General features: G+C 36.2%; 3 protein-coding genes across 4 annotated transcripts; 2 read left to right on the top strand and 1 right to left on the bottom strand.

Moving 5' to 3' along the window:
* Nucleotides 1–510: 510 nt before the first annotated feature.
* LOC123217239 (protease Do-like 2, chloroplastic) lies at nt 511–7,728 on the bottom strand. The gene is made up of 21 exons (XM_044638131.1): nt 7,369–7,728; nt 7,159–7,287; nt 7,027–7,077; nt 6,752–6,825; nt 6,478–6,541; nt 5,910–5,954; nt 5,414–5,521; nt 5,012–5,089; nt 4,802–4,868; nt 4,558–4,616; nt 4,079–4,178; nt 3,768–3,847; nt 3,430–3,486; nt 2,761–2,864; nt 2,081–2,168; nt 1,882–1,967; nt 1,741–1,765; nt 1,562–1,633; nt 1,286–1,336; nt 1,141–1,201; nt 511–1,069 (listed from the first exon to the last, which is right to left on the bottom strand). Exons 1-21 carry the CDS (start codon nt 7,561–7,563, stop codon nt 825–827), a joined length of 1,839 nt encoding a protein of 612 aa, XP_044494066.1. The 5' UTR covers nt 7,564–7,728; the 3' UTR covers nt 511–824.
* Nucleotides 7,729–8,860: 1,132 nt separating this feature from the next.
* On the top strand, nt 8,861–13,969 carry LOC123216252 (auxin response factor 2-like). 2 transcript variants are annotated; one of them, XM_044636654.1, is made up of 14 exons: nt 8,861–9,591; nt 9,951–10,063; nt 10,259–10,354; nt 10,457–10,513; nt 10,815–10,970; nt 11,208–11,292; nt 11,457–11,547; nt 11,635–11,793; nt 11,915–12,034; nt 12,235–12,310; nt 12,406–12,580; nt 12,676–13,295; nt 13,389–13,585; nt 13,666–13,969. In XM_044636654.1, exons 1-14 carry the CDS (start codon nt 9,489–9,491, stop codon nt 13,760–13,762), a joined length of 2,145 nt encoding a protein of 714 aa, XP_044492589.1. In that variant the 5' UTR covers nt 8,861–9,488; the 3' UTR covers nt 13,763–13,969. The 2 variants fall into 2 exon arrangements, with proteins under 2 accessions (XP_044492589.1, XP_044492590.1); XM_044636655.1 differs by having other exon boundaries at nt 8,862–9,591; nt 13,395–13,585.
* A 422-nt stretch (nt 13,970–14,391) lies between these two features.
* Nucleotides 14,392–15,579, top strand: LOC123215909. The gene is made up of 2 exons (XM_044636206.1): nt 14,392–14,792; nt 15,061–15,579. The coding sequence occupies exons 1-2, from the start codon at nt 14,538–14,540 to the stop codon at nt 15,319–15,321; spliced, it is 516 nt and encodes a 171-aa protein (XP_044492141.1). The 5' UTR covers nt 14,392–14,537; the 3' UTR covers nt 15,322–15,579.
* The last annotated feature ends 415 nt before the right edge of the window (nt 15,580–15,994 follow it).

Raw genomic sequence — 15,994 nt, 5'->3', positions numbered from 1 at the left:
CGCTTCTCTATTCCTGTGCAAAAGAAAACCAGATGAAGCTTCTCATCAAAAACAAAATTATATGCAATGCAAGAGCAATCAGTAATAATAGTAGGGTCTGGCCCCTCCGGCTTGGCCACCACAGCTTGCCTTAACCAGCTTTCCATTCCTTATATAATTCCTGAACAAGAAGACTGTTGTGCTTCTATTTGGAAGATATATATACCTAGAAGAGTAGTTTGAATGACTCAAATCCTACGTGAACATATCATGATTAAACTCTTAATTTGATGCTTTTGATGTAACAACTACTAGTCTTCCTATTCTAAGATTCCGGTTGAACGCAGTAGCTCACCTCTAATTCAAACTCATACTTTCGGAGCCAACAACAGACACCACGACTTGGGCTTAGCAGTTTTTCGCAGTTTTTAGTGTACCTGCTTTATGAGCCACCATAAAACCTGCCCCCTGCATTAAATCTCTTAAACAAATTCCATGTTCTCTGTCTCTGCGATGCTAAACCCAACAGAATGTCAAAAAACTCCCTAAATAATTAATGATTTCACAAAAATCTGGATTTACATTTTACAATTACATCAAATGCTTTCATAGATAATTCAGTGACCCTGTGCCCAATTATGCTCACAAAAAAATTAATAGCTGTGGAAAATTGCTAGTCAGATTTTGAAAAAAATCTGACCCCAGAAAGATTGAAAAAAGATGTGCGACAGTTAAAAAAAAATTATGGCTGTAGATGAGGCAGAAGCCCTAGCATGTACAGCTCTCACCACGCCTCTCAAGTATGGCTCAATGGGTGTATTTTGGAGTGGCATCTCAACACATAATTATGCCCAAAGGATTCCATCAAAACCAATTTCTAGATTTGAAACTGGGCTGTCGCCAAAAGTCTGCTCCATTGCATGGTTGTCCCCGTGTGAATCCACATATGGTTCCAACAGATCAGAAGATCTCTGAGATGGAATTCCATAATCTCTGAGAATATTTGACAAAGCAACAGTAGCTGCTTCCCTCTCCAATACAGCAAGGTAATTTTCTTCAAACTCAAAAACTAGATACTTGTCCTTGCATGCTGGCCAACAACACAGCAACCATAAGAATAGAATGAAAAACAAGAAATAGTTAAAAGATGTTACCACTTACAATCAACAAGGTGGGCTAGGTGATGAATGTTTTTTATTCTCGTTCCATTGAACTTCAAAACCTGCATTTTGGAGATTAAGAAAAAAATTAAGAGTACATCAAATTTCTGGTGGCTATTTGAGGTTGTTAGTAGCAAGAGACTCACCTGCTGATTGCTCATATCCTCATATCCAATGTTTACTTCATTTGCTAAGACCTACCAATGATAAGTGCAATGCAAAGAGAAATTTCATACAATACGACATAAAAATTAAAATTAGATTACAGCAGTCAAAGCAATGGAACATGAATGAGAACAAACATAACACTATCACCATAGCCCAAAAGACCGAAATTAAGTAGAATGAAAAGATTCTGGATAAGTACAGCCAAAATTTCAATATTCTATGAATACTTTTTGATGGAAAAGCCTAGAGCTTACCTGTGATAGGATCACAATTTGTTCCCCTTTGAACCTTGCTAAAGAGTACCGAGCCTTTGCTAGCAGTTTCAGCTAATCAGAAGAAAGACCAATTCATTAAATTATAAACCATCTGGTCAAATATTAATTTATAATGAATAATGTACTTAAAAGGTTGTCCTCTGCAATTCAGAACTTACCCCTATGGAGTCTTCACATTCCTCTCTGTCAATATCAAGGAGAATGAAAATATATAATAATTAGCATAAATATTTTCACATTAAAAAAAAAAATCAGCCTTATTAGTCAAAGAAGCAGCCAAAGAATCAAACATGTCATACTCTATCAGGGGTTCTGACAATGGTGTAAACACCAAACCAGCGATAATTAGATAAGAAGGCTGACCTCCATCAATATGGTATGGAACCTTGAAGTGAGTGCATGAGAAATTTAATACAATTAGAAACTCATTATGAAAGATAATGAAACTGCCAATATCATTTCCATATCATTCTGGGCCACTCAAAGTTAATGTCATACCAAATGCACTCGTGGATTTAAGACAACTTGAACTTTCATGACAACCCCATCTCTGATAATCCCCAGTTCTGCTACATCACCAGCAAATCTGCACAGCAGTGTCACTAGAATTAACAGCCACGACAATTTAGTCCTCCATATAACAGATACAGATGGACAAAAACTGTAGTGAAAGCATAAGCATGCATGTCATGAGTATAGTCTAACCCAACAGTAATTAGAAAGGATGGTGATAAAAACTGTAGTGAAAGCATAAACATGCATGCCATGAGTATAGTCCAAACAAATAGTAATTAGAAAGTATAATGATCATTCATAAGCAGCATCAGTAGTGAAAGGAAAAAAGGCAATTTAGAAGGTATTATACATAGCCTCAATACAACTACTGATGCTAGCCACAAGACATACAAAATACTTAACAGCACTGGATTTATTGACTAGATTTTGATTACTAAAGTGAACATATTTACAATCCCATAGAAACAAGTGACCTTGAAAAGATACCCTTAAAGAAAAAATGGAGCAGCAGGGTAGTTTATATAGTGAAGTCAGTATCCCAGAAGTACACCACACACAGGTTCTGGTGTGGTTAGAATGTGTAATATTTTTGTACAAGGTAAATTGAAAGAAAATCAAATGCAGTTTTTAGAAGAAATTTATTGGAAAATAAAAGCCTTTACTTTTGACTAATGAGGTAGCGGAATGCAATGCGCTCATTTGAACGGAAGGGCACTGTTCCTTCACAACCTACACGAACATCATCAAAACTTACAATCACATCCCCCTGGAAAAAAGAAAAAGTAGCATCAAATTTGATAGCAGATAAAATACTCAAAATTCTATGAAAAAGCTCAATAGCAGATGCACTTAGTCTTAGGTTTTCCTTCTTAAATTCACATTATAACCCCACCCAACCACACCTCACCATGCCAACCCCAACCCACCACAACAACAACAATAATAATAATTGTAAAAGTATCTCAATGGGTCAAAGGAATACTCGTATGTATAAATTACATACAAGTTTACTTAATGTGATGAAATATATAAGGTTCATCTCCAACATGGACAAGTGCTTCCACAAAATGAAGTTGCTCAATCAAAGGCTAGTCTTATTTAACCGAACTTCTCTTCCATATGACAGCTTACTACTTTAGCTCTATTATATTTTTCATAACAGCTTTCAATGTGTCCAAGATAAATAAGATGGACACTAACCAGTAAACAAAGATATATTTAGCCATATGATAGCTATTTAACATTTAAAAATGATCCAAACTCTCATGATAGTTTAAAGGAAATATGAAACTTAAGTACAGCGCCCTTGACGCTACAAATAACCAACTTACTTCCTTCAATACCATATTTGCATCAGAAGTGGGCTCAACTCTCCTTACCAGCACACCCTGCATGAGAGATAATTTATGAGGGAAATATCTAAGATAATTGACTGTTCAGTAGAAAAAGGGACACAGGAAATTTTAACAATGATTAGTGCAGTTCAGAAAACACACCACAGAGAAGATAATCAACACATGCACACACATACACAAAAAAAAAAAAAGACGGAAAATAAATTTCTCAGAAATTTATCCTAAAGTTTGTAGCAGAGGAAAATATTAGAAATGCAAGAAACAAATTTTTTTATCAAGACACAGTCAAAGGGCACCCCAATACAAAGACATACCTCATTAGACTGCACTTTCAGGCATGCACGTAGTGCTGGATTCTCCAGCTTCTGCAGCAGCACACCAAGGCAAGGGAAACCTAGAAATCAAAGTTATTGAAGACTTTAAGAAATTCAATGAATTGCCGTCCTTAAGTTCAATTACAAGGTACAAAAAAAAAAAAACCATAGAGTTGAAGTGCCAATGACAAGGAAATTCAAATTATGATTTAATTCAAGAAAGTGACAGTAAGCAGTAAATTTTATTTATTGACAGATTCAGGTGTCCAGACACTGAAATTCACAAATTTAAGGCAATAAGAGAAACTCACCAGTGTATTTCCTATTTCTCTCATAGTCATTCAGAAAATGAGATACAACCGTAGTTGGAATCACATATCCAATATTTTCAACCTCTTCGGATCTGTAAACCTAGAGGAAGTGTCTTGTAAAAACATGGGAGATAAACAATTTGGGACAAAAAAGAAATGCAAGAAACAAAGTGTGATCTCCACAGAAACAGGAGCAAAAGACAGAGTATCATTAGCAGTTAAAAACAAGAAGATTGCTGGAACTAATAACCATGCTTCAATATGAGAAATGAAGCTAATGTAATAAATAATATACAACAAGAATAAATAAAAAGAAAACTATTCACATATGCTTTGATAAACAAGAAAATTTTAGCAAAGGTAAACTTTATTATGCTAAAGTGAACTGGATTTAAGCAGCATATATATACATTCAATACAATACATAATATAGCAGGAAGTACTAGATGCTCATTTTCTGTTGCAGGCCAGAAATCTACCTGAAATGCCACCCCAATGCACTCACCCCGATCATTGAATGCAGGACCACCGCTATTACCTAAAATCTAGCAAGTATAAGCAATGGCTATCACAATGATATAGAATATTGCCTTCACAAAAAGGCTGGAAAAAAGGCTGAAAGAGTAGTGATGTTAAGGCAGATAAAAACTAGCTAGTTCCATGAAGAAAGTTCGTCAACTACTTTTAGCAAAAAGAGGTTCAAATATACAAATTTCAACTGACCAGGATTTATTGCCGCATCAATTTGAATGCCCAACAAATCGGATGACCCATGAGCATATGATGTGACCTGAAGAATTAACATTAGAGAAATTATATAAGTTAATTTTTTAACAACTTGCAGGATCAAAGACATAGCTAATGGTATCAAAGATGCAATGGCAGAACAAAAGTGGATTAGCCATCGTATAATTTCATGATGATCAATCATACCTCTATACGTGATACAACACCCTTAGTCACCGAAATGGTATCTCCTCCAAGGGGATATCCTACAACAGTTACTGCATCCTGATCACAAAGAAAGCAACACAGAAGGAATTCAAAAGTCTTTCCAAGAGATGTTTACAGCACATGAATGAGGAATTTCTCAGACTTTAAATCGCAGCATATCATATTAGCTATGAATGATTTGAAGATGCAGTAATTCTAGATCAGCATCTTTTCAACATCAGATCTGGATCAGTTGTTCAGTATAACTTCTAGAATCTTATCAAACATATTACTCCATTGTCTATGATGAAGTATGGAGCATCATGATAGCACAAAGAGAAAAAAGTCCATAAACATAATAAAAGACAATGAAAGAATTACAAAAAAGGAGATAATTTGAACCTGAAGACAAGGCAATTGTCCAAATCGCAGTGGTTCAGCATCCTTCCAAAATTCCTCACTTTCTACTGAAAGCAAAGCCATATCACAATCAACACCTCTGGCTAAGACCTGGGTTGAATCACTAAAAGGAAAGTCAGTGGCATCTCTAATTATGGTTGAATAAGAATTAATACAAATTTGAACCGACCCTCTTAATATACAGTTAAGCTGTAACTTCATCAAAAAAGTCGCCAATTTATTTTGTCAATGAGGTCCAATCCCCAAGCACATCCAAAAACCTCATAATAACACATACATGATATAAGTGATATAATTTCAAAGAAAACAAGAAAGTCAAACCTCTAAAACCACACATCTCATGAAGAACAAGCAATCACAGCAGAGAGATTATATAAAGATGTCAAGAAAAAGGTCAGAACATCATTAATCCTGTTACAAAATTTCGAATAATTGGCAGCATAACACAAAGTAGTTTGTCTTTCTATTGGATAAATACCTTAGCCACATATTTAGTATCATCTCCCCTTCTTTTCACTTTAACCTGCAATAATCACAACAACAACAAAAAAAAAAAAAAACAGTAATCAATTAAACAAATGGACTTGATAATCTACATGAATAGCTGACAAACTCATATACAAGGTTAATAGGTCCAAGTGATGGTCAAACAGTCAAGACCTTGTATGCAGTAGCTACAAAGTTTTAAAAATTGCGACTACAGCATAGGGCAATTCCTCTAAACTAACAAAAAATGTTTCTTAGCGACAACCAAAGTAAGCAACAAAAAATTTATAATCATTCTTTTTAAGAGGTTTCTAGTACACTATAGAACAATCCTGAAAATTAATGCATCATACCATAAGACATGGGAGATCAGGCATTATAGAATTATTAAACTGATGTATTCTGGAGTAATTTCGCTAGAGAATCAACTCCGGCCAGGTTTTTTTCATGAAGGTAATGACGACTCCAAATCAATGGCATATTGCACAGTTAGAGAAGTTCACACAACAGACATCTTTTAATATATTAAATTTACGTCAAAAGATGGGCAAATAGATTACCTGTGTATCATGTTCAACACAGTGTGCATTTGTCAAAAGTTTCCCATCTCCAATCATAAAAGCACTGGAAAAAAGCATAATTCAAAATACAAAACAAAATATTTATCACCAACTCTATAACATTAGAAAATAATGGGTACGATAAACTGGTAGGTTTAATAAAGAACTAGAAGAACCAACTGAACTTCTTCAATCTCTTTCTTTTTTATTGGATTTTCTTTCAATATTCATTTTTCATCTTGAACAATAAACAGATTAAGATTTGAAAACGCACCTCCCAGTACTTGTATATTGCCTTTGCTTTTGCCATGGAAGGGAATAATCAGGGGCCGTATGGGTGCAATAAACCTTGAGAAATTAAAAATAAAGAAATAATTAACATTTGACAATAAAAAGCAAATAAAACCATAATTGATCGGAAAAGTGTTAACCCACAAAAGAGAAGGAAAATTTTCATTCACCTGTATTTAGGTTATTCCCAATCACAAGAAAAATCCACTGATTAAAAACTACTACGCGAACACATAAAAGAGAAAGAAAATATGTTACCTTCACAACAGCATTAAGAAAAGCTGCATCTTGAAGATTCCCTGGTTCAACCTGAGAATATATAATATACCTCAACAACTAAAGACAGAGAGTTTCTAATGATCGATTAGACTTAAAATTTGAAAAGAATACCTGCTGCTCCTTGGAATCAAGTTGAAGCTCCTTTCTGTCTTTTCTTTGCGCGCCAAAAGATTTAAAAGCAGTAGATTGAGAAAGTCCAACGTCTACACGGTCATCACTCGATCTTCTGGGAAATTTCCTCTACAAAAGAGAAACAAGCTCACCGAATATAAAAACAATATTAAAGACAGTTAAACGAAAATTGTAAGAATTAGGGTTTACTTCAGGTGCGGAGATTTTAGAAGTAGATGGTGCTTTTTTAAAATTCTTTTTGTTTTGATTGGCGGGATGGGGATTGAGGGTAGCGAGAGACTGTAAGGCGGAGTTATGGCGTCGGGAGGAATTGGAGTAACGGAATTTAACAGAAGAATTGAGGGAAGAGGAACAGGAATTGGCAACTGCTATTGCCATGGCCATATTGAAATAGAGGAAAGGCCAGGCCAAGCCAGGCTAACAAGAGAGATTTTTGTTCACGGGAGGTGAAGTGCAGCAGGACTTGCTATGCGTAGGCAGTTTTTAACTTTCCTTATCCATCTGCCTTCTTATTGAAAAAGGTAGAATACGATTTAGGTCACTCATTTTTGGCGCTTCTTCCCCTGCTTTTATTTTTGACCATTGCGGTGCCTCGATTAGGAGAGCAACTTTAAGCCCATTTCTTTTTTAATTATTGTTGGGCTTGGATTAATGGGCTACCTAGTCTCACTTTTTGGATTTTAATTGTACTCTTTGGTCGGTATGAGTAATAGCTTTGACATAAGAGACAGTTTTGGCCCATAGTCGGGAGAAAACGGACCATTTAACTTAGGACAAAAGACTTATTATTATTTATTTATTAAATTTTTACCTAACAAAAATTATTAATTTATTATATTTAAAAATTAATAATTTTTTATTTAAAATTTAAAAAATAATTATTTTTTCTTCAAAATTTATGTTTATTTAATAACCGAAGTAGTTAATCTCTTCTCTCTCATTTCTTAAACGAAGATAAATCGTTAATCAACAAAAGATCGTTGGATGGCTCATTAGCATAGACTTGTGCAATACATAAATTATTCAAATAAAAACTTTAATTAATTTCTTACATTTTACTTTTATTTAACTTAATCACCTAAGTTTTATCTTTGCATTGGCCAGGTGGAGACGGTATGTTAAAAAAAGAAAGTATAAACAAGACTTGGTAAACGCTATGGGAGTGCGGGTGGGATAAAACAAACAAAAACAACGAAAGCAAACTAATTAAAGAATCCTTAGATCACCCACAAAACCCCCATAATTACCCAGACTTTTTTGTACACACCAAAACAAAGAAAAGTAACGCTTCCATCCCAACATCTTCAACGGACAAGTATTACGAGAGCCATGACCACGTGCCATCTTATGGACTTTCTCTCCGCCTCGTCTCGTCTTCACCTGTTTGTTGTAAGACGGTCGGACGCCTTAAACCTTGTCAGATTCATAGTAATTTACCACTGGCTTATCAGTGATGTTGAACAGCAAAGATGAGCCGCCTGTCTTACGGGAAGAACGCACCATGCAGCAACCAACTTTAATTAATGACAAATGAGTGAATTAAAAGAAATCTGTTTCAGATTCCTCTTCAAATTTATTAAATAATGACAATTTTAGGTAAGTAATCGAAGCCCAACAAACTTTACTCATAATATTTATCAACCGAATTAACTCAAAATAAAATCAAACTTCAACTTGGCAGGTTGCTGTGTCAGTGACATTTTGTTTCTCTCCAAATACTATATATAAAGAAAGCCCAAATAGGCGGAGAAGACCATAGGGAGAATAGAGAAAGCCTAGGATGATGCATATGTCAGGATTTGCATGACGACATTAAACTAGTGCATAGAAGATATCGTTGCAAAGTAGCAAACATCGCCACCAGCCAGCCAGCCAGCAAGCAGAGAAAAAGAGAAAGAAGAGTACGGAGAAGAAGAGGGAAAGAGACCAGAGACAAATCAGAAATGCATCAGGTGTACAGTGGCATATCAAACTGATCGATCCCCGGCATTGTCTGCCCCACAACACACTTAATAAACGTTACCAGCTAGTACGTGTACCAACAAAATATATATAGAAACAATCACGCTAGCTACACACCAAGGGAAGGAAAAGAGGTGGAGGGTGAAGTGAATTAATGAAAATATATCTCTAAATTGACAGGAAACGCCTGATTCTGGAGGAGTCTTCTGTCGCTTTTTGCCTCCTCATATTTATTCACCCATCTCTCTCTTTCTCTTATTTAAACCTAGCTTACTTTGTATTTCCTTTTTGTGTGTTCCTTATTTTCTTCTTCTCTTTATTCACATTGTTTTGAGAACTAGAGAGAGATGGGTGGTGTGGGCGGAAAAGGGAAAGGATTAAGAACTAATAAGGTGGCTGCTCAGAACAGAAAACATATGGACTATGCTTTGCCTTCCAACTTCAGCCAAGGTATAAACGCCTTTTTATTTTCTTCGTCTATCAATTTTTCTTTTCGTTTTTCTGTCTGAACTTGTTGGTGATGTTATGTTATGAACCAATTCCACTCTCATTTTATTTAGTTTTCTTATAAAAAAGAAAATAAACTATACATAAGACGTAGGTAATGAACACCTTCTTCATTAGAATCACTAATAAAAACTCCATATTTGGTTCTTGTTTACGAATTGAAGCAGTGTTATCATATGGGCATCCAACCTAACACCGTGCAGAAAGTCAAATATAGAACCAATTCGTCTTTTATAATTGATTTATCATCTGTAAAATTGGGCTACGAATTCGCCGTTTGTCAAAAAATGTGATGATTCCAGGTGGGAAAGACGAGCTATACACAGAACATTGGCGTGCATGCGCGGGTCCACTTGATTATGTTCCACGTGCTGGGGACAAAGTTTACTATTTTCTGCAAGGTCACATTGAACAGGTAACAGTTTCTATTCTTCCCTGTATCTTGCTCTGTTGAAAATTTTCTTTTTAAGATTAATTTGAATGAAACCAATATAATGAGATAATTGGTTTTCTTGTTGTATTAAGTGGTCTAGAATGTTGAAACATTTTATTTATTTATTTTATTTTTGGCATTTGGTCTCAATATATATGATTTTCAAATCTGTTACAGGTTGAGGCATACATGGGCGAAGATGGTAAAATGGAAATGCCCATTTACAATGTCCCTCCCAAGATTCTCTGTGAAGTTGTCCATGTTCAACTGAAGGTACATTCTTCTTCTCTCTCCTTTTTTTTTAAAAAATTTATTATATATATATATATATATATATATTCGTGGTTTTCTTGATGGTTTGTTGTTGTATCGCAGGCTGAAACTGGTACAGATGAGGTGTTTGCTCAAATTACTTTGCTTCCGAAGCCAGAGGTAATCAGTTTTGAAGTTTGAAAGGTCTCATTACTCATTACTGTTTTGACTGTTGAGCGGTATCTTTATTTTTGTTTCTTGGGGATCAAATGAAGGTTATATTCAATATATAGAAATTAATGCCGCCTCAGATGAATCTCACAATTTTCTGAAAGCAATAATAACTTTTGTTATGTAAATGTTCATTTGAATAACTGTACCAAATTTCACTTGAAATGACTCATTTGTATTTTGTTCCCAAATGCTTGTGTACATGTCGGTTCCTACATGTTACATATGCATGTGTGATGGTTCTATTCAGGAAGATGAGCCAAGCTTGGAAGATGCAACTTCTCTGCCTTCACCGTCAAAAGTTAATGTGTGCTCCTTTAGCAAGAAACTCACTCCCTCTGACACCAGCACACATGGTGGATTCTCTGTTCCAAAGCAATCTGCTGATGAGTGCCTTCCACCCTTGGTTTGTATCCTCCTATGCATCGGAAAGTAGCTTAGGCTCATTAGGCTTCTCTTGTTTGTTTCTGTGTCCACTAATTATAAGATAGAAATGGAAAACAACAAACAATTCCTTGGTATCTTGCCTGTGTTCTGTACTTGTAAAATCCTACATCAAAGTCTTTTTCCTATCTGGGATCACTTGTATTATTTAAATGATTTGGCTAAGCCCCAGTTCATTAACACATGGTCTATGTTACAGGACATGAGTAAGGACCCCCCAGCACAGGAACTGGTTGCAAAGGACCTTCATGGGCATGAATGGCACTTTCGGCATATATACCGTGGTACTTAAACCTTACCTTCAATAAATTAAAACACCTTTCCTGGGATTTTTCATAGAACCATTACTTTTAGTTGTTCATTGCACTGTAAGAACAAATGTCGATGTTCCCTTGAAATAACATATATTTATTGCAACTTCGCATTTATTTTGCTGCAATAAATGTAGGTCAGCCAAAGCGACATTTGCTTACCAGTGGTTGGAGTATGTTTGTGGCCTCAAAGAAGCTTGTCACTGGAGATGCATGCATCTTCCTTAGGTTCTCTCTCCCTCCCTCCTCACGGATAGAACTCTCTTTTTATTTGCATATCATGGAGACTAACAATAATGATTATATTGCATTCAGAGGTGAAAATGGGGAACTTCGTGTCGGTGTTCGCCGCAAACAACGGAACAGTATGCTAACGTCAGTCATATCAGGCCCTTGTATGCAGCATGGGATACTTGCCAGTGCTTTTCATGCAATTTGTACTGGGACGATGTTTACTGTCTACTACCGTCCTTGGTAAGTTGGAGATGGTTCTCGGTGCAGTAAAAAAATAGAAAATAAATAATTATAGAAGATCCAGTGTCCTGCAATCATATTACTAAATTCAAGCAAGATGTTGTTGATTCAACTTTTGCAGGTCAAGCCCTGCTGAATTCATTGTACCTTTTGATCGATACTGGAGGTCTGTTCAAATGAACTATTCTGTTGTGACAAGATTTGGAATGACAATTGAAGATGAAGAATGTGCAGAAAAGAGGTGCAAGTCAACCCTTTTAACCCTCAGGCTCTCACTGTTACCATTAAATTCATTTTAAGTTCTTGCATTTACCTGTGGAAGATACAACATTATAATTTGTAGCAAAATCCTCAGGCTTTTATGACTTGTCTCTAAGGGCAATGATCAAATAAGCGTCTTTCTTGCTTCTCCGAACTAACATAGTGACTTCCTAAACCCAGAATTTTTGGCACTGTTGTTGGCATTGGAGATATTGATCAAATTAGGTGGCCTAATTCTGAATGGAGGTGTCTCAAGGTAAGCGATTCTTGTTTGCCATTCTAGATGTTGATAAAAAATCACTTGGTTATTTCACTATTTTTCTGCTTATTCTTGTTATTCAAACATCTTAGGTAATATGGGATGTCAAATCAGATATATTAGCCTGGCCAGAAAGGGTTTCACCTTGGAACATTCAGCCGATGATAGAAAGCACTAACAGGAAGCCTGCCTCTGTTCCATCCCGCATAAAGAGGTTGCGTTCTACTGAAGCAACATCACCTGGATTCGTTTCCTTTCTTAGTAATGGTCAGCAGTCCTGAGCTAATATGTCCCTCTCTTTTACAAGAAGCCCTTTTTTTTTTTTTTGCAAAGTTAAACTGAGCAACCTCAAATTCATTTAGGGGTCTCGCAAGGTCAAGAAAACAGGGTCACAGGTGTTATGCAACTGGGTGCACTAAAACCACCATTGTTAACATATTTTGATCCCCCACCAAATCTAAATTGGGTTCACATGCTCATGCAATTAGGGCCAGAGAATAAGCTGCAAAGTCCGATGCTTTATCCATTTTATGGGCGTCCCAACAGTGCAGAGTCGAGTCCCGGTGGAAGAATAGTAAGTTCGGGTCTTCCTAATCATCGGCCTGCAATGTTCGCACCTCATGGAGCTCATGACAGTGCCATGTTAAGCAAAAACCTGTCAGTTCCTGATGTCAACTCTCTTAACTCCGACTCTCAGGATAGGGCTTTGGAACTAAAGGATGAAAATAGAACCCCACTTGCCCAACCAAATGGTAGCGGCAGATACATGCTTTTTGGAGTCAATTTATTCAATAGTTCACTGGAGCTCCCTTCACCACAAGTTGCCGATTCCTCTGAGCTTGAAAGTCATGGTTCTATCCCTCCGACGTCTCAGTCAAGTGTTTCTGAAACTGCCCAGGTTTCAGACCTATCTAAGAGTGTATTTGGCTACCCTTCAGAAATGCAATGCAAGAATTGCTCTTCTTTCAGGAGTTGCACCAAAGTACTGTGCTTTTTTATGCATCTTTGCGGCGAGTCTATGCTGCAGGATTTTTTCTTCTTTATATAGTAATCGAAAAAATCCTTTGTGCTTAAGTTACAGGTTCTCAAGTATGGAACTGAAGTTGGAAGATCAGTAGATCTCACCCAATATGATGGGTATGAGGAACTCCTTCGTGAGCTTGACAGGAAGTTTGATTTCAAGGGAAGTCTGATTGATGGAAGCAGCGGGTGGCATGTTACCTACATGGATCATGAAGGGGACATGATGGTTGCTGGAGATTACCCATGGCAGTTAAGTAGCAAAACATGAGCATAGTATTATTGTACATGTGGTTGGATATTGATCTGCTAATGTGGTGTTGTAAGCGCAGGGAATTTCTGTGTGCGGTACGACGAATATTGATATGCCCGAAGGAAGACATCGAGAAGCCGAATGCAAGCTCACCAAATCCATCACCTCCTTCATAGCAATTGAGGTCAATTGCGCACATTTGCATGTATCAGTGAATTTTATATGAACCTAAAATTCTGATGCATATTTGGTGTGTGCTTAGGAGGCAATTGTGTGCAAGTTTTAATAGGTCAAAACAGTTAGTGTGCTTGATGTCCTATCAGACAACTAAATAAACATGTTTCTTTCAATAAACTGACCCTTATATTTGGGTGTTTATCTCAGTTATGTAATAACCGATCTAATCAAGATTTTAAGTCATGATTCTGAAAATTGGATTAAATTGATTGATCAAATTAGTTTGTTCGAGATTAAATAAATCATTTAATTTGATTGAGCCACTATGATGTTAGCTATATTAGATTTTTTCACTAGTGATAATCAAATCACAAATGAATTTGTGATATAAAATAATATTGTTTTCTTAGTGTCACCCATTGAATTCGGGTGAAATCTAATTCGAATTCGATTATTAAAATATTGTTTTAAGTGAAAAGCCTAAACCTTTATCATTCATTATTTAGGAAAATTAATTAAATTAACAATGTTTTAAGAGGTTAATACAATTATAACAGAGTCTAAGTGATAAACCATTCGACTGGTCACCCAAAAAAATATTGATTAATTTGATATAAGAATTACCAAAAACCGGTGAAACACTAACGCTAGTGTCCAATTTTTTGTCGTCAAACTCTCTGCTGCTGATCCAAAATTATATCTGATCAGATTCCATTCCACCAAGAAATCTCAATTACCCTCCTAGAAATCCAATTATTTTCAACAACTCCAACCATGGAATCTCTAGTTTTGTCTTGGGCATCCGCTGCCATCATCCCAAAGTCAACCCCAATAATCAATCCTCCTAGTCCTTTCGCCGACTCCTCTGTACCGAAATTTCCGTTAAAACCATCTTTGCGTTTACCCACCATTACACCTCCTCGAATTTCTTCAATTCCACCATCCAGTGAAGAACACCCACTCCCAGATTCCCCGGTTCCAGAACTTAGGGTGCCACACCATTGGCTGCTCCCTTCCAAAGCTTTAGAGGTTTCTTTCTTTCTTCTTTTGTATTTTCAGTTAATTTCTTTACTGCAGATGTTTTCTATTTCTTTGGGTTGCCTCTAATTCAATGTTACAGGCTCAGTGCCACCTAGCTCTCGTTTAATTGGAAGGAAACATGAATTAATTGAGTAACCATTCATAGCGTTACTGGAGATTGCTAATTATGTAACCATTCGTATTTAGGAATTTGTGGTTGGAAAATAAAATGTATATGTAGTGTTCAATCATGGTCACACTAATAGTGGGTGTGCAGGAATCAGAGTGGCTTAGGGTTACACTGCACAAATGGTTGGATGATGAGTACTGCCCCGAGCCAACCAATGTGGAGATTAGCAAGGTTGCTGCTCGCTCATATTATGAATCTTTGTTAGAGAAACAAACAGATGTAGGTGAGATTTTGTTGAAGATGGCACATGAATTGGAATCTATTTCCTATCAGGAAAGCTTTCATGGTGCATTCTCATCAGCAAATGCAGCTGTCAACTTGATAGTCCAACGCATAGAGCAGGCCTAGTCTTTTAATTTGGTCCAATGTTTTCAAGTAACTGTCTAGATTTATTACTGCATCCTGCTCCTTCGGTTGTTAATATTCCTTTAGTTATGTATGGCAGGGTGCACTCTTATACCCTTCATGACAGTTTGATATTGAGATCTCTGGTGTAATATCTCAACTTTATAAATCATCCTCAGTACCATGTTAATGGTAATATTAAGAACAATAAGTGTATTGGCATGGAAGAAGTTGAATATATGAAATTATCTTATTCTTAAAGTTCTGTATGCTAAGTCTTCATCTAAACCATGGACCTGTATTTGTATTATCTTTTCGTACATCGCAAATCTGTAATGAATGCAACATACATTGAAGTGATTAGATAGAGGCACCTTTAGTTACATGTTAGCAAGAAATTTGGTTTATTTAACAATGGTAAGCCATTTTCATCATAGGCTACTGTATTGAAGTGCCAATACTTGCTCAGCATGCTGAGATCTCTTATACAGCATTATTTCCTGAGCACATTAGAAACTTTCTTTAAAGATTATGGATTGAGATCTGACTGGTGAATGATGAGAAAATATAATGATTTTGAACTTTAACAGATGTTAAAGTTAGTTTTATGTTGGTGAATTGGACCTGTAAATAAGGCTGGAAACAAGCTGAACCAAGCCCGAATATGATCCAACTC

The sequence above is a fragment of the Mangifera indica genome, chromosome 5, assembly GCF_011075055.1.
Source record: "Mangifera indica cultivar Alphonso chromosome 5, CATAS_Mindica_2.1, whole genome shotgun sequence".
In the NCBI taxonomy this organism is placed as follows: Eukaryota; Viridiplantae; Streptophyta; class Magnoliopsida; order Sapindales; family Anacardiaceae; genus Mangifera; species Mangifera indica.
This window is presented reverse-complemented; position numbering and strand designations above follow the sequence as displayed.